Consider the following 24,001-nt stretch of genomic DNA (forward strand, 5'->3'; position numbering starts at 1 on the left):
CCTGTTGAGACCACACCTGCAATACTTTGTCCAGTGTGGGCTCCCCAGTTCAAGAGAGTCCAACAGAGCTATGATGAAGGGACTGAAACATCTCTACTGTGAAGAAAGACTGAGAGCCCTGGGGCTGTTTAGTCTGGAGAAGAGAACGCTGAGAGGGGATCTGATCAATGCCTATCAATATCTGAGGGGTGGGGGTCAGGATAAAGGGGGCCAGGCCAGAGATACATTTTCTTCAGTGCTTTAAAGCAGAGGAGGAGAGCTTCCATCCAACACCACAGCCAGTATCAGCAAGGAATGACAGGAGCAGAGAGACTGGGAACAGGAACTTCCTATTTTGGCAGCTGCCTGCTGGTGAATTGTATTAGCAGGCTGGGAGCAGCAGCCAGAGCAAATGGAACTGCTTTCTTGCTGAAGCTGCTCCCTAAATTGGCTCACCACGAGGTCAGGCAAGTGTCAGCACCAGCAAGTGCAGGGCAAGGAGCATGTGTGGGGAGGCTGGGATACAAGCACAGGACTGAAATAGCCTATGTTGATGTCGAATCACTCAGCTAGGGGATTTTTTTTCCCCCTAAGGCTAAGCAATAAATAACTCTTAAGATGCTGGATCTTAGTGTAAAAAGATAAAAATTAATAGGCTAAGAGGTCATGAACAATTCCTCAGGCTATCATTATCCAGGAGGAAAAACAATACAGAAAAAGGCAAATTCCAGCCTAAAGACATTGATAAGATCAAAATTACCATCACATCAGGAAGAAATTGCACAAACTGACAAGTTATTAGTAAGATCCTGACTAGTCATTAGTAAGTTCCTGGGAAACATTTGGTTAGGAGAATAAAGCCCATGATGCTCATTCTGAGGTCTCATAAGAAACACAGGCACTCACTACCAGAAACTTGTTGCAGCTGTAGAACACAAGCTGCACCCTGAGGACAACACCCATGCCAGGGCAGGAATACAGCTGCCATGCCACTGTTGTCTGCTGGATGGAGTCATTCCTGCTTGGAGCTCATCCCATAAGCACCACTTGCAGATCTTCACAAGGCAGAACACCACCTCTGGCCACCCTGGGCAGCCAGTTTCACTCCTCCTGTGGCTTCCCAAAGCACAGAGCCCATTTCAAGGCTGTCACAACTCATCTCAGCCAGGCCAGTGCCACAGGCAGCAGAGGGTTGGAAAGAACCCTCAAAAGTCATCTTGTCCAACCCCCCTGCAGTCAGCAGGGGCACTTCCAACTAGATCAGGCTGCCCAGGGCCACACCAAATCTGTTCTTGAATGTCTCCAGGGATGGAGCCTCAACCACATCCCAAGGCAACCTGTTCTAGTGTCTCACCACCCTCAGTGTGCAGAACTTCCTCTTCATGTCCAGCATAAATATCCCCTGCTCCAGTTTCAAGCCACTGTCCCTTCAGATACTGAAATGCATCTCTAAGGTCTACCTGGAGCCTTCTCTTCTCCAGGCTGAACAGCCCCAACTCTCCCAGCCTGTCCCTATGTAGCTACAGCAGAGGTTCTCCAGCCCTCTGATGGTTTTTTATGGCCCACCTCTGGACCAGCTTCAGCAGGTCCCATGTCCTCCTTGTGTTGGAGGGCCCCAGATGCTGGGGAACAGCAGCTCCCAGCAGCAGCCTGGCAAGGTGGCCACCACATCTGCTCACACCCATACAAGGCTTCCAGGAAACAAACTCCACTTCAATACAGGCAATACTCCCAGAGATTAATGTTTTTAAAGACTCAGAGTAATGCTCTGGGATTTGCTGCAGCTGGGTTTACAGTTGAGAAAGCTTTGTTTTCCTCTCAGAAAGCCTGTTTTAGTATTTCCAGCTTTAAAGGAGCACTGGGGACTCAGTTTTCCAATGGAATTAGTCCAGAAGGCCATCAAAATACCATCTCATGGCTCTCCTGGAATCACAGAGTGGTAGGAGTTGGAAGGGACCTCCAGAGATCAAGTCCAAATCCCCTGCCAGAGCAGGATCACCCAGGGCAGGTCTCAACAGGAATACATGCAGGCAGGTTTTCAAAGGCTCCAGAGAAGGAGACTCCACAACCTCTCTGGGCAGCCTGCTCCAGGCCTCCAGCAGCCTCACACCAGTGTTTCTCCTCATGTTGAGGTGGAACCTCTGGTTTCCAGCCTGTACCTGTTGTTCCTTGTCCTGTCACTGGGCACCACTGAGCAGAGCCTGACTCCTTCATCCTGACACCCAGCCCTCAGATATTTGTAGACATTGATCAGATTCCCTCTCAGCCTTCTCCTCTCCAGACTAAACAGCCCCAGGGCTCTCAGTCTTTGCTCATCAGACAGATCCTCCAGTCCCTTCATCTGTGTATCCTCTCTTCCCATTCTTCCAGTCCTCCTTGCAAGGCAGCTACCATTTTAAACAAACCTGTATGAGGATGCAAGCACCAATGGCAGGAGTATTAACAATGAACCTCTAAAGGAAGAAATCTTTCTTTTTTTTTTTGACTTCACATGTTCTGAAGTTTTTCACATGTGGACAGAATCCAAGAACGGTTTGGGTTGGAGATCTTGTAGTTCCAAGCACCTGCCATGGGCCAGCCTGGCTTTCACTGCTTCAGGACCTGGAGCCTCCGTAGCTTCTCTGGGCAACCTGTTCCAGTGCCTCACCACCCTCATGAAGAATCTCCTGCTGTCTAATCTAAATCCAGCTTCTCCCAGCTCAAAGCCATTGCCCCTCTCCATGTCACTCACAGCCCTTGTCAGAAGTCCCTCCCTAGCTCATCTTGTAGCCCCCTTCAGGGTACTGGAAGGCAGTTCTAAGGTCTTCCTGGAGCCTTCTCTTCTCCAGGCTAAACAGCCCCAACTGTCTCAGCCTGTCCCACAGCAGAGGTTCTCCAGCCCTCTGATCATCTTTGTGGCCTCCTCTGGAGCTGCTCCAACACTTCTGTGTCCTTCTTGTGCTGTGGGCTTCAGAGCTGGACACGGGACTCTAGGTGTGGTCTCATGAATTTAAATCTCTTGAAAAGGTTTAAAATCTCTTGAAAGGTTAAGGATCCAAAAGCTCTTTGGTTCCATGTGCCAAAGGAACCAAGGTGCTGGTTGATGTAAACCAACAGATTGTTTTATTTATGAGATAATTTGAAGAGAAACTTAGCATTTGTAAATACTGATTTGTAGTCTCAGATGATTGAGTTGAGCTTTGGGGACTCTATAAATAGGGGGAGAAAAAGTGTGGTGTTTCACCTTGGCTTACAAGAACCACACGTCAAGACATTTCCAAGTACATTCAAAGAAAGAGCTTTTGGTGTTATTTTGGACTTTTGCACTTGAGATGATTTCTGATAACTTGAAGATACTTAGGGTCAAATACTGAAGTTGGAAACCAGTGTCCTTTGGAACGTTCCTGAGCAGCCCTTTAGGGCATCACTGTTAAGAGAGGTCTCATAGGTTGTGCTAATTAAATGAGGATAGCACTGGTACAAATTACAAAAATACAATAGGTGGTAGAGTTCTGAGAGCAGCCTCTGACATATGCAGCATGCACATTATTAGTAATACATGCGTGGTTTGAGTGTTTCAGAGCTTGTTTCTAAATATACACAGACACAAATCCTGCTGTTTGATGGTGTTGCCTTTTTTAGGTATTCAGAAGATTATTACCTGCACATAGTCACGAAACTGCAGAACTGCACCTGGATGAGGAGACCAGAAGAATCTACAAAGTTCAGGTAATTTTTGTTGTCTCATGTAGAAAACCTGTTGACCCTAGCTGTGTCTGACAGACCACAAATTGGGGTCTTCTCTTTGCCTTGCTTTTAGATGGCATTTGCAGCATGCATTTCTGTTCATCCTGTGCTGCTTGGGCTCTTGTTTATTAATAGAATCATAGAATAGAATTTAGGTTGGAAAAGACCCTCAAGATCATTGAGTCCAACCTTTCTCTACCTTTGCCAAGGCTGGTGCTAACCCGTGGCCCTAAGCACCACATCTCTGCCTCCTTGAAACACCTCCAGGGGTGGAGATTCAACCCCCTCTCTGGGCAGCCTGTGCCAGTGCTTGAGAACCGTTTGACAGAAGAAATTCAAATCTCCTCCCTAAAGCTTCCCTGGTGCAACCTGGAGACGTTTCCACATCCTGTCACCTGTTACTAGGGAGACCAATCCCCAAATGACTCCAGCCCCCTTTCGGGAGTTGTAGAGAACAATGAGGTGTCCCTTCAGCCTCCACTTCTCTAGACTAAATAACCCCAGTTTCCTCAGCCACTCCTCAGCAGACCTGTTCTCCAGCCCCATCACCAGCTTCATTGCCCTCTCCAGGCTTGCTTCAATGCAGTATTTGAATTGAGCTACACAAACTGGTTGGGATGAAAGAGCCCCAGAAATGAAGTTATTACACCTATTTGCACAGTAGTGAAAAGCTAACTAGTCATAGTAGAAAGGAATCAAATATTCCTGACAAAACATTCTGTCCATCTGAAGGGGCACTCTGGTAAAAGACTGTGCAATGAAGCAGCACATCTGTTAGCCCAAGATGGTCACTTCTGTGGCAGAAGTGCCCAAGGTGCTCATTAGGTGTGATGCTGCACGGCACAGCCCCTGAGCACATCAGCATGGCATCAGGTCTGTCCTCGCCAGGGCTGGCACCCAAGTACATGCTCCTGAGGGACAGGGATCCCTGAAAAGCTTCCACTCTCACCTGGAAATGCATGGTGCTGATTTTAAGGAACAGCTTCACTCTGCCAACCTTCTCTTCTCTAAGGGCAAAACTCTCCTGAATGACGTTATTACATGGACCAGAACTAAAGTTCTGTCATGGTCATTAGAAATAAACAGAGTTGCCTTCCACTCTTTGGAGTTACCTAGCATGGCAAACTTAATATTGGCATGCTCAGCATGATACCCTTGGAAGAAGCAGTTTGGGAGGAGGCTGTAAAGCTTTGTGTGCCACACAGGTGCGTGTGTTTGCTGTGTATCATCCCTGAATGATGCTATCTTGCCAAGCCGAGGCAGGAGATTTCACAAACTCAAGTTTAACTCAGGCAGGTTTTAGCTGTGCACAGAGGTTCTGTTTCAGAACAAGCAGGTGTCTTCTACAGAACTGACAGGAGGTGCAGCTGCTTTCTCTTGCCCTTCAGCCAGCCTTTTGTTTGCCAAACTGCTTTCTCTTCCTTCTGAATGGCCCAGCTGCACCTGACCCACAGTCTGCCACTTCTGCTGCTGTTGTAGGTGCATGAGTCAGTGGCAAAGTAACCACTCCTCATTCCAGCTGGACTTCTTAATTTATTGCTTCTACAGTCTCCTTTCCATCGAGCAAACGTTTTCTGCATCTTCTAGGCCTATGACAATCAAATGTGATACCTTCTGTCTAAACTGTCATATGAGGCTGCTGGACATTAGCTACAAGATGCTTACAGTTCCCTTGAGTCTGCCTTCCGGCAAGGAGTGTGGGTTGTAAGTAGTCAGATGGGTCAGCAGAGCAGTGAAGTGTTCAAAAGTGAAAACTTGGACGTGCAGGAAGCCAGCGAGGAGCTGGGGGCTGTGTGCACACTGAGGGGGAGCTTGCTGGCTTTAGCTGAGCTCCAGTACCAAGCGGAAAAAATCTGAAACCCATGGTTCAGCACAAGCTGGGCAGACTCTCACAAGTGCAGGGTTGTGCACCTGGGCCAGAACAACCCTCACTATCAATACAGGCTGGGGGATGATGAGATTGAGAACAGCCCTGAGGAAAAGGACTTGGAGGTGCTGGTGGGGCAGCTGGGCAGGAGCAGGCAGTGTGAGCTTGCAGCACAGAAGGCCAAGGGCAGCCTAGGCTGCATCCAAAGCACTGTGGCCAGAGATGGAGAGAGGGGATCCTGCCCCTCTGCTCTGCTCTGGGGAGACCTCACTTGCAGGGCTGTTTCCAGCTTTGGGGTGCTCAACAAAGGAAGGACATGGAGCTGATGGAGCAGGTCCAGAGGAGGGAAACAAAAAGGCTCAGGGGGTTGGAGCAGCTCTGCTGCAAGGACAGGCTGAGGGAGCTGGGGGTGTTCAGCCTGGAGAAGGGAAGGCTCCAGGGAGACTTAATAGCAGCCTTCCAGTACCTGATGGGGCTGCAAGAAGGCTGCAGAGAGACTGTTTGCAAAGGCCTGCAGGGACAGGACTGGGGCAATGGCTCAAATGTGTCCAGAGAAGGGCAAAAAAGCTGGAGAGGGATCTGAAGCACAGCCCTATGAGGAGAGGCTGAGGGAACTGGGGGTGTTTAGCCTGGAGAAGAGGAGGCTCAGAGAAGACCTTCTTGCTCTCTACAACTACCTGAAGGGAGGTTGTAGCCAGGTGGAGGTTGGTCTCTCTTCCCCCAGGCAACCAGCACCAGAACAAGAGGACACAGTCTCAAGCTGCACCAGGGGAGGTTTAGGCTGGATGTTAGGAAGAAATTCTTCCCAGCAAGAGAGACTGGCCATTGGAATGTGCTGCCCAGGGAGGTGGTGGAGTCACTGTCACTGGAGCTGTTTAAAATAAGACTGGATGAGGCACTTGGTGCCATGGTTTAGTTAATTAGATGATGTTGGGTGATAGGTTGGACTCCATGATCTCAAAGGTCTTTTCCAACCTGGTGAATTCTGTGATCCTGTATTGATTCTGTATTCTGTTAAAAACCCAAAACAACAAAACAAACTAGAGCAGAGCAGAGCAGATTTAGATTAGACGTGAGGAACAAGTTCTGCACCATGAGGGTGGTAGAGCACTGGAACAGGTTCAAGGTGAGGCTCAACAGGGCTTTGGGCAATCTGATCTAGTGGGAGGATGTCCCTGCTGATTGTAGGGGCGTTGGACTGGATGACCTTTGGAGGTCCTTTCCAACCCAGACCATTCTATGGTTCTATGATTCTAGTTACTTGACATTCAAAGGCTGTGCTGTTAGGCTGTCACTGTATTTTAACATCCAGACTGGCAGTACAGGACAGTTCACGTGGTCACAGCCCATGCTGCAGGTCTGATGTCAGCATTGTGTATTCTTCTGTCTCTATGCAATTTGATGTGCTTTGATGTCATCCAGAATCTCCATGGATGTGACCAAAGGCTGCTGCTGGGGTGTAGGCTGTTGCAGGTGATGATTTTGCAAAAGGAGTGTGCTGTTGTGTAAGCCTTTTCTTCCTGTTTCCAGTCTCTCAAGCTCCTGCCTCTTTTCTGGAAAGAGGATATTAAAATATTACAGTTGTTCTTGCTCCCAGACCAGGCTGGAGACTTTCAAGGCAGTTGGTCAACAGAGGCTTTAAATAATAATAATAATAATAATAATGATAATAATAATGATAATGATAATGATAATAATGATAATAATTATGATGATGATGATGATAATAATAATAATAATAGTAATAATAATAATAATAATAATAATAATAATAATAATAATAATAATAATAATAATTTTGTTTTTTAAAAGAGAGAAACCCAAATTAATTATAAAATTCCCTGACTGAATCTGTGCACCTTCTGTGCTCACATCACTTCCAAATGTAGTTAGCAGACTTAAGCAAAAGAGTGGGAACTAGTTTTGCAAGGACACCAGGTGATAAATGATGCACTGAGCAAGCTCTGTGGTAGCAAAGCTTCTAGAAATGTGGTGAAATAAATGCACAAATAATCCCTTGGCAGTGCACCTCTTCCTTTTCCTAGCTGTGCCTAGTGTCAGTAATGCATAATAATCATGTGAGACAAATATTACCCTGTTCTAAAAACCTCCTTTATCAGGTAGATAAAGACACTCATTTTTCAGGAGAGGGAAGGAGTCTCTGAGGGGCTGGAAGCAGGGGCTGGGTAATGCAGCTAGCCAGCTTCAGAAGGAGATCTGGAGGCTGCCTGTGTTGTATTCCTCACCTGCCTGTGCCACCAGAAGTCTGCCTGCTGACTCCACCACAGAGAAGCTGCCTGATTTCTCTCCTTGTTTGCCCATCTGTTGGGGTAGTGAATTTCTCAGAGAGGTTTCCCAGTGTTTCCCTTTGGAGCTTTTGCTGTTGTCTGCCATTGTACTGGTAGTGAAGTGAAGGAATGTGTGATCTAATGCTTATATTCCTAGAAGACAGCGCTGTGTGCCAATGAGCACACATCAGTTCTTTGTCAGCCACATCCCCAGCAGATGCAGGCCAAATGAAAGAATATGAATTAGGAGTGGGATGCAGGAAAGGAATACTTTGTCTCTGTCCTGAGCAAAGGAGTTGCAGCTGACAGCCACGTGTGGCACAAGCCACAAGCAGAGTGCAGGATTGCCATACAGCTGTGAAAAATGTGTCTGTTTGTGGCCAGAGAGCTGCCCTTGTCCTTTCCAAGTGGCTTCCTCTGAAGCTTCTCTGTTGTGCAGTCTCACACACTTGGCTTGATTGCTATCTGGCAGTGGCCAGTGGCTCTAGATGGTGCTTACCCATGCCTCTCTCAAAGGCAAGAAAAAACATGAGGCAAATACAAGCTGTGATGTTCTCTTTAACACCTGCCATATCCACAGTGACTCTTCTCTAGCTGGTTTTTGTGCAGCCTCTGCTGGGTAACCAGTCTCCCAACCCTTCACTTATTTGAGTATCTCTGATGCTGACATCAACATTGCTGGATTTCGGCTGCCCTCAGAGGAAGTGCAAGCGGTTGGTTCATAGCTCTTACAGCCTGGTGAAGATTTATTGTGCCCCACTGTAACGTTTGTCAGCCACTGCTAAAGAGGTTTAATCTAACTTTCCAGCAGAAGCCAGCAAGGTGACGTGCCTACACCAGAAGTGTTGTAAGTAGCAGCTTCCTAACAGTGAGTTAGGGAAAGTCTTCTGCAATGTTGTGACTGTTGAGGCTGTGCCTTTAAGAAAGGGACAGTGCTAGGACACTCTGGCTGAATGGTTTGTAAATATTGATACTCTAAACGAATTTCCTTGGTAGATTGGTAGAATGTAGCTGTAAGTTTTAGTGCAGCTGGAACTTTCCTCAGTTCGGTTCCTCTTCGCTCTCCCTTTCCAGCCTGTCTGCTTCTGGGCATTTTGCCAGAAGGGCCACAGATAACAGATAAGCATTAACCCAGCACTAATATTTCTTGCTACTAAAATTCTTCTTTTCTTATAACTGCCTTCTCTCTTTCTAACCCTCTTTGGGGAAGAAGGGAGGTAGGGGGGTGAAGGGAGTACAGGGGTAACCCCTTTCTTCTGGGGGTCTTGTTCCTGTTTTTTTCTTTGCTGCATATTTCTGCATGTATTGTAACTACTGTATATTTGTGTACAGAAATCCCTGCCTCTCACATTGCTTTGTAAATACAGCGTTCCTTTTGCTCCACCGGCTGAGTTAGCTGTGGTCTTCTTATTCCTACTTAGTGGGGGAGGGGAAGCTGGGCCTTCTCTCTCAACCCACCACAAATGTTTACTGCTCCTGACATGTGGAGAACTATTGAAGTATTTTTTATCCAGACCTTTCTGTTCTGAAATTCAATTCTGCTTCTCTTGCTTGCTTTTTATTTCTTTATGGCTCTACTGCCATTGAGCATCTCCACATTATCCCTTTGTTTCTAAACCCACCTGAATTCTTCCTCCCTTTTCAGATTTACATCAGCTCTACCTATTTTAGACAAAGCACATCCTCAGATTTCGTGCTTGTAAGAGAGGATCAGTAGAACCTTGGAAAGGGAGAGGAAATAATCTCATAGCTACTTGGAAGCATCATTCTTCAAGCTCTATAAAACAGCCATGCTGGGTAGCTTACTCTGCAGAGGCTTTTCCAGCTACAGTCAGTAGTGTCAGGTTCCCTAGGTAACCTGAATATTAATTATTGTATTAGTATTCTTCAAAGGGTTTCCACTTAAAAGAAATGTTTCATTAGTGCAACAAATTACAGAGCTCAATTGGATGCAAGCTGTAATGTTTTTTTACACCTCCACACCTCTTTGCTTTACAGACTTCTAAGCTTGATTTATTCTCATTCATGGTGGCAAATATTGGGAGATTTGCCAAACTGTTGCAACTCTGATTTTGCTGGAAGCTAACAAACAGCTGCTGCAGCCCTGGAAATCACTGGCAGAGAAGGAGGACCCAGAGAAAGGCTCAGCAGATGCTGTGTTTATCAGAGGAGCCTCTGGGCAGTGTGTTTCTGGGCTGTCTTGCTGAGTTTGAAGCCAGGCAAAGACACGCAGCGGTTCTTCAGGAGTGATGCCAGCCCTGTGTGAGCTGTGGATACCAGGCCTCTCCCCACGGAAATACCCTTCCTGACCAGTGGGGCTCGCATCTGACACGGGAGGGAGAAGGCAATACCCAGGTGTGAAACAACTGAAACCCCCCTGATGTTACTCTGCAGTTTAGCTGGCCCACTGCTCCAAACTACTCTTAACTTTCTTTCACTACTTTAAAAAAGAACTCTGGCTCTTGAAAAGAGCAGTTAAAAGACCAACCCATTTTCCCAGTCCTGTATTTCCTTTCCTGCTTTTTATCCCACTTGACCTCTATTACCCTCTTCTCACTTCAATCTCTCTTTTGAAAAGTGTATGTTAAACATTCCTGCAGATTATAAAATCCCACTCCTTCCTAGAACCACAGAATCCTTCAGGTAGGAAAAGATCCTTGGGATCACCAGTTCCAACCACTGACCCTACTCTGCAAGGTTCACCCCTAAACCATATCCCCAAGCACCACATCCAAATGACCTCTAAACACCTCTAGGCTTGGGGACTCCACCACCTCCCTGGGCAGCCTGTGCCAATCTCTGACCACTCTTGCTGGGAACAAATGTTTCCTACTGTCCAGTCTAACCCTGCCCTGCTGCATCTTGAAGCCATTCCCTCTTGTTCTGTCACTGATTGTCTGTGAGAAGAGATCAGCACCAACCTTTCCACAATGTCCTTTCAGGTAGCTGTAGACAGCCATGAGGCCTCCCCTCAGCCTCCTCTTCTCCAAACTCACCATCCCCAGCTCCTTCAGTGTCTCCTCACAAGATTTATTCTCCAGGCCCTTCACAGCTTCCTTGCCCTCCTGCTTCTTGAAGAGTTTAATTTGTGGTGTGCCAAACTTTAACATATATAAGAGCATTGCTTAACAATCTGTGTGCTGCAGTGAGCCACAGTTGAAACACAAATAAAACACCCTGCATGGTCAATTCATGCTTACATAAGCTCCCAGTACCACATCATCAATAGCTTTCCCAACACTGAGCCGATCGATAGTTCCACTGTACTCTGACATCTTCCCTGCCAGAATCAAAGCAGATATGCAGAGTTCTGAGATTGCAGTGTGATGGAAGAGTGCATTTGCTGGGTAGCTTTCACAGATCCACATGGAGTATATGTTCAGAGATATATTTCTGTTTCCAAAGAGAAAATGCCTGGGTGGATAGATAGTAATTGGTGTCAGTTTGGAGAAATGATTGGATCTGTTAATTGGCTCTGCAGACTTCACCTTCCTAAAGGCTGGAGGAACCTCATTTTGGATCAGACTGCTTTAATCAATGTCTTCACGGCAGGCTCTTTAAATAGTCTTTAGTCTGAAAATTTTATTACACTTTTTACATATTGAGCCTTAATTTCAGATTCAAGCCTGATGGTTTTCGTTGTCTTAGCTATTTCTGATGCTACTTCATTTACAGACAGCTCAGGGGTCGTCAGTATGGCGTTCCCCTTAAGGACGTTCTGATTCAGGGAGCAGAGGTAACCCCTCCTTTCTGAACTGGTGAAATCTGCCTCAGTGCACTTGGATGCCATTGGCTGTGGCTGACAAGAGCCTGGTTTTCCAGTGTGCAGTACAGCAACTCACAGGCACTAACGATTCACCAGCCAGCTGAACGCCAGCCGGAGGTTTGCCCAGGGGGCTGAGAAAGCCAGAGGCAGCCTGGCCTGGCTCAGGAATAGTGTGACCAGCAGGACCAGAAAAGTGATCTTAGTACTCAGCCCTTGTGAGGCCACAGCTTGAGGACTGGGTGCAGTTTCAGGACCCTCACTCCAAGAAAGACACTTTCCAGAGGAGGACAACAAAGCTGTGAAAGGTCTGGAGAGTAGTGACTGAGGGAACGTGGGGTGTTTAGTCTGCAGAAAGGGAGGCTTGAGGAGAAACCTTCTGGCTCTCCACAACTCCCTCAAAGGAGGTTGGAGTGACATGAGGATCAATCTCTTCTTCTTAGTAACAAGTGATAGGATGAGAGGAAATGACCTATAGTTGTCCTAGGGAAAGTTTAGTTTGGACATTAGAAGAAAATTCTTCCCTGAAAGGGTCTCAAGCACTGGCACAGGTTGCCCTGGGAGGTGGTTGAATCCCCATGCCCTGAGGAGTTCAAAGAATGCAGAAATGTGGTGCTGAGGGACATGGTTTAGCACCAGCCTTGGCAGAGTCAGAGAATGGTTGGATTGGATGATCTTCAAGGACTTTTCCAACCAAAGCAATTCTCTGATTCTCTGGTTACAAATACCCAAGCTTAGGTGAACTGTTAAAACAAGAAACTAGCCAAGCATTGACTTTTCCTGGTCGTTAGTAATGCACAGAGTGCTTTACCCTTTAATCAAATAATACTAGAAACTGTGCTGGGAAGCACATAGAGCAGGCTTACAGGAGTGACAGCTTCAAATATTTGCTAGTCTGACTCTTTTGTGGGGTGTTTCTGTGTTGCATAACTGAAGATCCGCCGAGCTGTGCCCGTGCTGGGGTGGATCCTGGGGAAGTGCTTTGCCACAGGGCTCATTTCTTACAGGCATTCACTTGCACAAGTTTTTGTAAAAAGTGACATAGAAGCACATGGCCTCAGTCTGTTCCTGGAAGAAGTCTGGGCAGATATCTGTTAAACTCTCCAGTCACTGAAATGTTCCATATTCCCTCAGTGGCCTGTTTCAATCTGCTTCCTAATGCTGAACTCAGGCTTTCTGTAATCCTCTTAATAGAGGATTTTCTTCACTCTCCCCACCGTGGCCTCAGAGGACAGTTGAGCATCTACTATTTAGAATGATGTTTGCATATTGTGATAAATCTGCAGTGCCTATCCCCATCCACATTTCACTTCCTTCCACCTCAATTCACAGAATCACAGCCTCACAGAACACATCAGGTTGGAAGAGACCTCCAGGCTCACCCAATCCAACCCCCACCCAGCACTGCAGGCTCAGCACCAAACCATGGCCCTAAGCACCAGCTCCACACACTGCTTCAACACCTCCAGGGATGGGGACTCCAGCACTGCCCTGGGCACAACATTCCAAGGCCTCAGAACCCTTCCAGGCAAGAAAGATTTCCTAGCAGCCAGCCTGAACCTCCCCTGGGGCAGCTTGCAACCATTGCCTCTGCTCCTGTCCCCTGACACCAAGGAGCAGAGGCTGTCCCCTCCTCACTGCAACCTCCCTGCAGGGAGCTGCAGAGAGCAAGGAGGTCTCCCTCAGCCTCCTCTTCTCCAGCCTCAACACCCCCAGCTGCCTCAGCCCCTCCTCTAGCCCAGGGGCTCCAGGCCCTTCTCCAGCCTGCCTGCCCTGCTCTGCACAGGCTCCAGCCCCTCAGTGTCCTTCCTGCAGGGAGGGCCCAGAGCTGAACACAGCCCTCCAGGGGTGGCCTCCCCAGTGCTGAGCACAGAGGGATGATCCCCTCCCTGGCCCACTGCCCACCCTGCTTCTGACCCAGGCCAGGATGCCTTTGGCTTTCTTGGCCCCCTGGGCACTGCTGCCTCATGCTCAGTGACTGCCACCCAACACCCCCAGGTCCCTCTCCCAGCTGCAGCTTTCAAGCCACACATCCCCAGGTCTGGAGCTCCCAATGGGGTTGTTGTGACCCAGATGCAGGACCTGATACTTATTGAACTTCGTCCACTGAGCCTTGGCTCATATGTCTCACCTGCCCAGATCCCCCTCTAAAGCTTCCCTGCCCTCTAGCAGATGGACACAGCCACCCAGCTTGGTGCCATCTGCAAACTTACTGAGGTTGCCACGACGCCCTGCCCCAGATCATTGATAAAGACATGAAAGAGGACAGGCCCCAGTAGTGAGCCCTGGGGGACAGAACTGGTGACTGGGTATGTGGTGGGTTGAAAATCTCCCCCAACATTAAATTTGCCAGCCCAGCTCAGTTGGAAGCAAATGAAGGTTGTCATTGAGCACAGCCCCACATGCCCCCGAAGGCTTTGAGCAAGGCGGTGTGGATCGCTGTGTCCAGGAGCAGAGCTGGATGTGGCCTGTGGGAATCCCAGCCCTGCTGCTTCTCTTCAGCAGTCATGCTGCCTGTTAGCATTCCCTGGAAACCCTTGTGCTATGGTTGGTTCACAGCTGTGCCAGCATTCCTTGCACATCTGGAAACATTGTCTTTGAGGAGTTTCGGAGCTCAGTATTCTAAAGGGGCGAATCCCACACCACCAAGCCCCGTGACGACTTCACTGGTGCTTTTTCCTCTGGTATTTTATGAAATTAAATAAATATAAAATAAAATTTATATTATGGAAAAAAAAAAAAACAAACCAAGACTGAAGCAACCTTCCCAAACATTTTCTTCTCCATTTTGACCATTATTTGAAGAGAAGTGAGAGTGGGAGTTATCCCAGATTTGTTCATTCTCTTCTCTGTCTTCCAGGAACCACAGCCTTTGGCTTTTCCCAGGTGTTAGATTATTCTTCAGCTTCATCAGAAATAATTGGTATAATTATTAGAATATTTACTCTGTGTACATTGTTGAAGCAAGTCCTCTTACTTGTGCCTTACCTAATCAGAGGCAGCCACAATGTGGCCTGTACTGTTTAACCAGCTCCAACGGCCTGGTTTACCGTGTGCGCTGAAGTATGAAATGGGACATGGCTGGGACATGGTTTAGTGGTGGACTTGGCAGTGCTGGGTTAGTGGTTGGAGTTTTCCAACCTAAATAATTATATAATTCTGTCATCCCATGAAGTAAAATCTTCCTATTCCTCTTGCTGTAACTGTAAATGTTTATTTTTATTTCCTTCAGTGTCAGGCCAGGATTTGCTACAATTTCCCTGCTGTCTTATATTCTTCCAAATCCCCCACAGTTCTGTCAGCAATGCTTCTTGTGCTCAGAGAGGTGAGCAGTTCTCTTAGTATGTCACCTAATGAGGCAACCCTGTCTTACCAATTGAGAGAGAATAGCTGGCCATGAATATTTCAGCCTTACAGTCTGAAAATCAGCTGCGGTGGCAACAGAGAGAACATTGTTCCCTATAGCAAAATGAACTGGAGCCTTTTGGCTCTGGTGGAGTTTTCATGTCACTGTTAGTAGCGCAGGGCAGTTGCACACATCCTGGGTTTATTTACACACATTCTTTGTATTAGTTTGGGGCTAACAGGCATTGTAAGCTGGGTGATAGCCTGCACTCCTACAAGAAGTTTGAATCCCTTACACTCTTATCTATGTAAGGACTCCTGCTAGATGTTCCAAGGAGCAGCTAGGCTGTCTGTGCCTACCACAAAGAAATCCAACCTCGTTATTTGCAAGCTGTGATATAATCTGTTTGACATCTTTGATAGCTGCTCAGGAAAGGCTGTGCTGAACAGTTGCAGGACTCATTGTTAATGAACTGGCTTGCAACCATCTAGCTGTTCACTAAGCCAGTACTTCCCATCACTGCTTCTTTCATCTCCTGGGATTTTTCTTTCTTCTGCCTTCTACTTTTTTTACAGTCACTCATTGAAATAATTCTTTGGGGACTGAAGTCTCTCAGGGTGTCTATAATAACCTTAGCAATTAATAATGAGAAGACTGGTTACAACTTTCTCTGAATGAGAGAGGCAGAGCAAAAGAAAAAAAGCAGGATATGAAAATCAGTTCTTGGTCTGATTAGTTTCTGAACATTTGCTGTGAAAATGGACTTGCTCTGCAAAGCAAGTGGAGGGAAATGACATTTATGGAGGGCTCATGTAAGCCATTTGTTGCTTAGTTAATTAGGACTGGTTTTCATTCAACTCCTTCTCTGCCACCGCTCCCCTGCTTACTTGCCAGTCTTTGAGCAGGTTTTGTTTGGGTTTTTTGCAGGTCAGAATTAGCTTCCTGCTGTGATGCAGTTCACAATTTTATTGCTTCTCAAAACAACACCCCCCTGGGAAGTAACATGAGTTATGAAGTGGACAGTAAAAAGACCATTCTCATTACCGAGGACATTTTTAAGATGCTGCCTGTGGTAAGAATTTTATCTTTACCTATTACTCTAATTGCAGTATCATACATGTTTTGGGAGATGCTCTGTTTGATTCCTCTGGAAGGAACCCCCTGGATGCACTTCTTCATTCCCCTTGTAAGATCTTTCTATTAGCTTCCTTCCTTCCTCGCCTTCCTGTGGTGGTGGAACATCTGCAGCCAGGGTATTGTAGATCAGACTGTTGGGTAGAGTTGCTACAAAACACAGGTTGTAGCCTGGCCTGCCAGTCAGCTGAGTTAGTGAGTCAGGCCTCTGAACATGTTTGCCTTGCTTTTCATATCCCCATTTTCAAATGCATTTCAGTCTGTAACAGTAGTTCATATTCCTCACATTCCCCAGCCTTTTCAACTGCAGGCCTGGGCATATGACTTATGAAAGCTTCTTGGTGGGAAACCTGAATAGAATCACAGAATCACCAAGGTTGGAAGAGACCTCAGATCATCAAGTCCAACCTGTCAGAATAGCAATAGAATATAAAACAACAGGAATAGGAATAGGAATAGGAATAGAAATAGGAATAGGAAAAGGAATAGGAATAGAGTGGTTGATAAGAAGTTCTCCATGGGACAGTAGTGTGCCTGGATGGCCAAGAAGGCCAACGGGATACTTGGGTGCATTAAGAATAATGTGGCCAGCAGGTTCTTCTCCCCCTCTACTCAGCCCTGGTTAGACCACATCTGGAATATTGTGTCCAGTTCTAGACTCCCCAGTTCAGGAGGGACAGGGAACTACTGGAGTGAGTTCAATAGAGGCTACGAGAATGATAAAGGGGCAGCAACATCTCTCTTGCAAGAGACGTGGAACTGTGAGAAGAGAAAGCTGAGAGGAGACCTTATCAATGTCTATAACTGTCTGGAAGGGTGGCTGTCAGGAGGATGGAGCCAGGCTCTTGTCAGTGATACCCAGTGGTAGGACGAGGGGCAATGGATATAAACTCAATCACAGGAAGTTCCATCTCAGCATGAGAAACAACTTTGTTACTGTGAGGGTGCTGGAGCCCTGGAGCAGGCTGCCCAGAAAGGTTGTGGAGTCTCCTTCTTTAGAGATCTTCAAAACCTGCCTGGATGTGTTCCTGTGTGACATGCCCTGGGTGATCCTGTTTTTGGCAGGGGGGTTGGACTCTATGATCTCTGCAGGTCCTTTCCAGCCCCTAGCATTCTATGATTCTATTATTCCAGTTGGAAAGGACATGCAATGATATCTGCCTGATCAGTTCAGAGCTGACCAAAAGCTAAAGCATGTTGTTAAGGGCATTGCCCAAATGCCTCTTAAACAATTGGGGCATCAACCACCTCTCTTAGAATCCTATTCCAGTGTTCAGCCATCCTCTCTGTAGGATCATGCTTCCTAATTTATTTACTCTAAAACTCCCCTGGCACAGCTATGAGCCACTCCCATAAATCTTATTACTGGATACCAGGGACCTGCCTCTCCTTTTTCCCTCCTCAAAAAGCTTTAGAAAGCAATGAGGTCACCCTTCAGCTTCCTAGTCTCCAAAGTAAACAAGCCCAAACTCCTTATCCTCATGAGGACATTCCTCATTGTTCCTCATCATTCTTCAAAGGAGGTTGTGGATGCTTCCTCCCTGTTGAAAACCAGGTTGGATGGGGGCCTTGGGCAACGTGGTCTAGGGGGAGATGTCCCTGCCTATGGCAGAAGGGTTGGACTAGATGATCTTGAAGGTCCCTTCCAATCCAGATGGTTCTGTGATCCTGTATTTCTATGATTCCTCCCAAAGCAGCAGCTTTGCTGCCCACTGGGCAGCCAGAAACACAGGCTGTGCAAAGGAATCAGCCTTAGTAGCTCAGGGCTTAGAACAGACATACAGTCTCTGGAAAGAGTCAGAAAGGGGCACAGAAATGCCCTCAGTTTCTCAAAAGGACCTAGGAGCCCTCTTACACCCGTCAGGCATTCTCGATTTAGGAGCTCCCTGCTGCCGTGAGCCTAGGTGTTTCCTGTGCTGCTGTGAAGCACTAAAACCTTCGCTGCAGCAGATGTTAGGAAGAAGTTCTATACAGAAAGAGTGATTGCACATTGGAATGGGCTGCCTGGGGAGGTGGTGGAGTCGCCATCACTGGAGGTGTTCAGGAGGAGACTTGATGGGGTGCTTGGTGCCATGGGTTAGTTGTTTGGGTGGTGTTTGATTGGTTGATGGGTTGGGCTTGATGATCTTGAAGGTCTCTTCCAACCTGGTTTATTCTGTGTATTCTATGTATTCTATGTTTACAAGGGGGGTCAGTTTCTGCAGTTAAAGCAGCCCAGCTGTTGCCTCAGCGTTGAATGTCAGTGCTGCCACAGCAGGAGAGGCTGAACAAGGTACAGAAGGTGTTTCTGAGCCCCTGTGACAGCAGCCAACTGAAAAAGCCACAGGTTTATATTGATTTGGTAGGTGGGGATCCATGCTGGGTCGCAAGTGGACGCGCTGAACTCCACTCAGCATCCCACTGCAGGACAAGTCTCTGTCAAGAGGAGGAGTAGAGAGCCAAGCAGCCACTTTCAGTAATCTCTGCAGCCTGGCACTGCACTCACCAGCAGTGATGCCAGGGCATGTGATTATCCTTTATGGCATACTCAGGTTCCCCTGAATTCATAGAATCACAGAATGGCTCAGCTTGGAAAGGAGCTCAGAGCTCATCTCCTCCAACCTCCCCAGCATGGTCAGGGACACCTCTCAACTAGACTCAGCTGCTCAAGGCCTCATCCAGCCTGGCCTTGAGCACCTGTAGGCAGGAGGCATCCACAGCCTCCCTGGGCAACTGTGGTAGTTTGAGCCTTAACTGGGATTTAAGAGCTCAGATGGGGAGCAAGACTGAGAATCCCTCCCCTGCTTCCCCCTCCCTCTCCTCTAACAAAAAAAAAAACACCCAAAAATAAAAAGGAAAGAAAGGGGGATGAGGAAAAAAAAGGAGGAGGTAAATCTACCAAGAAATAATTTGGAGCTGGTTTGGGAGTAGATAGGTAAAAGTTTCTTTAAACTCTCTGTGTGTGTGTAGATAACAATAACAGGAAGGGTTCGCAAGGGTAAGGATAGGGAGAATATATATATACATACATATATATATATATACACAAAACCAACAGTCCTTTGAAGATGCAGCAAGGAGAAAAGACCAGGCCTGACCACATGGCAGAGAAGCAGGGAGCCAGCAGTGACTCAGTCCTCTCATCCAGGCAAGGCAGAAGCAAAAGAGGCCAAATGGCTGCAGTGTCTTCCTTTTTATAGGCTTGCTGGACAGGGAGGGGGAGTGGAAGGGACTAACTCAGTTTCCCAGGGGGAAAACCCTGCACGGGAAGGGCAAGGCTCTCACAAGCCCTCCCCGCCCTGCTTTCAGGATGGGCATAACTCATCACAGCAACCTGTCTCAGTACCCTGGTACTGAAGAACTTCTTCCTCAGCTCCAGTCTAACCCTGCTGTGCCTCAGCTACAAACCATTCCCCCTTGTCCTGTCTCCAGACACCCTCAGGAAAAGTCCCTCTGCAGCCTTCCTGTAAGATCCTTTCAAGTACTGGAAGGCAGCTCTAAGATCCCCCTGGAGTCTTCTCCAGGCTGAACACCCCCAGCTCCCTCAGCCTGTCCTCGTAGCAGAGCTGCTCCAGCCCTTGGATCATCTTTGTGGCCTCCTTTGGACTCACTCCAACAGCTCTGTGTCCTCCTTCTGCTGGGGATACCAGAACTGGAGGCAATATTGGAGGTGGGGTCTCAGCAGGGCAGGGTCAGAATTCATTCCTTTCCACCCAGTGTGTGTGGTGACCAGGCAAGGAGCATTCCAGCAGTTACCTTCTCTTAGCTGATAAGTCAATGACAGCCTCTGGTCTGCTGCAGTGCAAGGGAACATGAGTGCACAGAAACTGCCTTCAGTACCTGGCAGCTCCTCAGCTTGTCAAGGGTTCAGTCCACTACTAGATAATTTTTGTGTATTTAAAAGAATCTCATTCAGTCTTAACAATCCAGTGGTGTTCTCCTAAAGTCCTGCTGACAGAAGGAGCACTTCTCAGTCTGCTGGTACCTGGTTTTGGCTCTTAGCTGTCCAGGCCTGGCAGCAATGTCTGCTAGGTGGTGAATGCTTTTGTTGGGATTTGCTGGGTTAAACCTGCAAGGCCAGTTGACTAAAGACACAGTGAAACAATCAAAACACTTCTAAGGCACTGGCTGTGTGTCTCTGTTTGCAGTCCTCTCCTCTTTCAGTGCATCCCTTCAAGACCTGTGCTGTGGTTGGCAATGGAGGCATTCTGAAGAATTCCGGCTGCGGAGCGGAGATCGATCGCTCCGACTTTGTGTTCAGGTGAGAGCTGCTTCCTCTTCCTGAAGTGTGTGCAGGGGGTGTGCAACACCCCGCGGGCTGGCACAGCTGGCTGTCCTGGCTGGGGCTGCTCCCAGCTTCTTGTGAAGAAAATTCAGATTCACAGATTGCATTGGGTTGGAAGAGACCCTCAAAAGCCATCTTGTCCAACACTCTTGCAGGCAGCAGGGACATCTCCAGCTAGAGCAGGCTGCCCAGGAACATATCCAGTCTGATCTTGGATGTCTCCAGGGATGGGGCCTCAACCACAGCCCTGGGCAGCCTGTTCCAGTGTCTCACCACCCTCACTGCGCAGAACTTCCTCCTGGTGTCCAACCTAACTCTGCCCTGCTCCAGTTTCAAACCATTGCCCCTCAGCCTATCCACACAGCCCTTCGGAACAGTCCCTCCCCAGCCTTCCTGTAGGTCCTCTTCAGGTACTGGAAGGCTGCTCTGAGGTCTCCCTGGAGCCTTCTCTTCTCCAGGCTGAACAGCCCCAACTCTCCCAGCCTGTCCCCACAGCAGAGGTTCTCCAGCCCTCTGATCATCTTTGTGGCCTCCTCTGGACCCAATCCATCAGGTCCATGTCTCTCTTGTGTTGGGGGTCCCATAGACGGACACAGCACTGCAGGTGAGATCTTACCAAAAAAAACCCAAAAATATTAAAGAAAAAAAATATTAACAATATCTCAACCCTATCCTGGATGAACCCAGGGCACAAAGACTCTTTGTCAGTGGTGTGAAACATGATTGTCCAAGACCCTGACATTTCTGTTCCCTTAACGTCCTTTAGGAGAAGGAACTTCTTTTTGTTTGGTTGGGTTTTAATCAAGAGCAGAGAATAAAGGAAAGCCCTGGAACTGAAAGAAGAAACACTGTTGTTAAATGTCACATGTTTACCTTAACAAAGAGCTTCTGCAGCCTCAGAGTGATTAACTAAGGCAGTTTTTGACCTGCCACGATATTTGCCTCCCATCCAGACAATCAGACAGCTCACCGAAGTTGTTTTTTCAGCTCCCTCTATAGACGGTGGAGAAAACCAGGTGTGCTCAGAGTGTCATTTGGACTTTCAGTACATGACCCACACTTTGTGGTTCCTGCAAGGGAACAGAGTAACTGAGCAAAGGTTCTCCTCTCAGTGATGTCTGATCACTAGATTTTGGTTGCTTTCCCACTTCTCACTAACACTGGGCTGACTTTTTGTTGTTGTTTCCAGTTAGATAACCAAATGGGAAATCTGCACACTGAGATGCTAAACTTAGTGAGTGACTGACTTTAAGAAATGCTTTCTTTGCCTGTCAGAGGAAGCACTGCCTGGGCAAAGTTGTGCCATTGGTAGAGCAGAAAGGCATTGCCTGGGCAAGAGGGGCAGGGGCTCCTAGCAGCTCACACAGGGCATCCAGAGACTGGCTCCTTGCTTCTGCTTTGTCAGCTGATTTATGAAAATGAGCTCTCTGTGCCCTATTTTAACCACCTGCACAGTAGATTACAGATTTTTTACCAGAAGTGCTGTAAACTTTATTTAATATTTATAAAGTGGTTGGGGATCCCTGGGAGCTGATGTGAAAGTGTCAGTGCCGAGAGAGGAATTTGCAAACAATAGCCAGAAAGCATTTGTGCTGCACAGCTGCTTAACTGAATGTTTCTCGATTGCAGGTGTAACCTCCCCCCAACCACAGGAAGCATCAGCAAGGATGTTGGCAATAAAACAAGCCTCGTGACTGTTAATCCAAGTATCATAGCTCAGAAGTAAGTACCACTGCAAAGCTGTTGCTGTGCAGGAGTGGGCAGTCATTTGACATCCTTTAGATTTTGTTGGAAATCCATTGGGGTCGCAGCACAGAGAGCAGAGCATGCAGATTACTTCATTAAGCCATAACTCCTCTGTAAAATATGTGCCAGTCTTAATGGGAATCTGGGCTGGAGCTCCTCTGCTGTGAGGACAGGATGAGGGAGCTGGGGTGTTCAGCCTGGAGAAGAGAAGAAGCACAGATTCACCAAGGTTGGAAGAGACCTCAAAGATCATCAAGACTTTGGTGTGGCCTTCCAACTGGCTTCCAGTATCTGAAGGGATCATCCAGGAAGGCTGCAGAGGGACTTCTCCTGAGGGTGTTTAGAGACAGGACAAGGGGGAATGGTTTGAAGCTGAGGGAGAGCAGGGTTAGACTGAAGCTGAGGCTGTTTGGGTGAAGGTTGTTTCTTGAATGGAGGCCCTCTGCAATCCAGAGGGCAGGATGGAAGCTGCTCACACTTCGTTTTCAGCAAAGCTGAGGCTTGGCTAGGAAAAGGGCTGTGGTGGTATCTTGTTTACTGCACACTGATTTTACAGTCTCTTGCTGTCTGTCATATTTGTATTTGTCAAAGACACAACATCAGACAAAGTTTTGGTTTGGTTTTTTTTTCCTTCAAAGCAAGAAGGGAAAAGTGCAGTGAGCATGGAAAAGGCTCAGGCATTGGTCACTGATTCAAGGGCAGAACTTGATGTATTGCACTGAGTACTAACTCCCTGATGCTTGCCCAGTCCTTTTTGGTTTAAATGAAGATGAATTATTGCTTCCACAAAAATAGATTTAGCTCTTGGTGGGTCTGCACAAGAATATGAGGAAGGAAAACTTTGTCCAGGGACTCAGCATCCTTGGTGGCTACTGCCCTGATACCTGATTTGCCTGGGCTTGATCAAAGCATTGTGCCAAAGCTGCGCTCGGTTGTTAGCCCAATGAAGCCACCCCAGGGTTAACAGGAGTTACACTGAAGGAAATAGGAGCTAAACCTGTGTGAGGATGAAATGAGATTATGAGAGGACTTTAGAACTGAGATTAATTAGTTGTTTAAATATCCAGAAAGCACTGAAATGTTTTTGAAGCAACTTAGCAGCATTTAACAGAACTGACTTTGCTTCTCTCTCAGAAGAGCTGTCCTGACTGTATTCACTGTACCTTCTCTCTCTGAGTTTGGATGCTGGGCTACTCTGATGGTAGTATTGCTAAGCTTAATCAGCTTTTGAACTGTCCGGTGTACAAAGTAGGTGAAGTCTCTTGGAGAAAAGAGGTACCAGGGGAGCTGAGCTACCCTGCACCTGACAGTGGCAGGGCTGGAAAGGGACACAAGAGGAGACTGAGATGTTCAAGTTTCTAGCAGAGGAAGAACAGAGATCTGAATTATGTCCTGAAGGTTCTTTATCTACTTAACACTGAGCAGAAACAGAGCAAACTCTTGGAGTAGAGGCCAGAAGTTCACCCTTCAGCCACTCTTCCTAGACTTAGGCTCAGGCATTTCTTGCTGGTCTTGGCTGTGAGACTCTTGCATGCAGAGGGTCAACAGGAGGGTCAGGGTCTCTCATTCATTTTGTACCAGAGTCTGGTGGTAATGGCACTTTTCTGGGAAGCAGAAACTGTAATTTTAAGCCCTGCAGGCTGAGAAGAGGTGTATCACTCCTTGCATGAGTTCTTTTGTGCAAGAGGTAACAGGTAACACCTTCCTGAGGGCTTGGAATGGAAATGGCAGTGGCCGCACTCCTCTGTCTTGATGTGCTGCATGAGAAGTGGGTTTGATGCTTCTCAGGTTGTGGAGAGAAGCAAAGCTAAGTTTCCCATTTTCTGCTGGAGCCATTTGTGAAAAGTGGGCTCTGGTAGCCCCTAAAATGCTAAACCAGACTCCTAGG

General features: G+C 47.4%; 1 protein-coding gene across 1 annotated transcript in view; it reads left to right on the top strand.

The window, feature by feature from the left end:
- ST8SIA6 (ST8 alpha-N-acetyl-neuraminide alpha-2,8-sialyltransferase 6) overlaps positions 1-24,001 on the top strand; it is a 44,112-nt gene that overhangs the window by 14,349 nt on the left and 5,762 nt on the right. The window contains exons 4-7 of the mRNA XM_054171383.1: positions 3,601-3,687; positions 15,897-16,041; positions 20,231-20,343; positions 21,997-22,089. Coding sequence (XP_054027358.1) covers positions 3,601-3,687; positions 15,897-16,041; positions 20,231-20,343; positions 21,997-22,089 — 438 coding nt within the window. The remainder of the gene's footprint in view (positions 1-3,600; positions 3,688-15,896; positions 16,042-20,230; positions 20,344-21,996; positions 22,090-24,001) is intronic.

Source organism: Dryobates pubescens, chromosome 21 (genome assembly GCF_014839835.1).
Source record: "Dryobates pubescens isolate bDryPub1 chromosome 21, bDryPub1.pri, whole genome shotgun sequence".
Classification (NCBI taxonomy): domain Eukaryota; kingdom Metazoa; phylum Chordata; class Aves; order Piciformes; family Picidae; genus Dryobates; species Dryobates pubescens.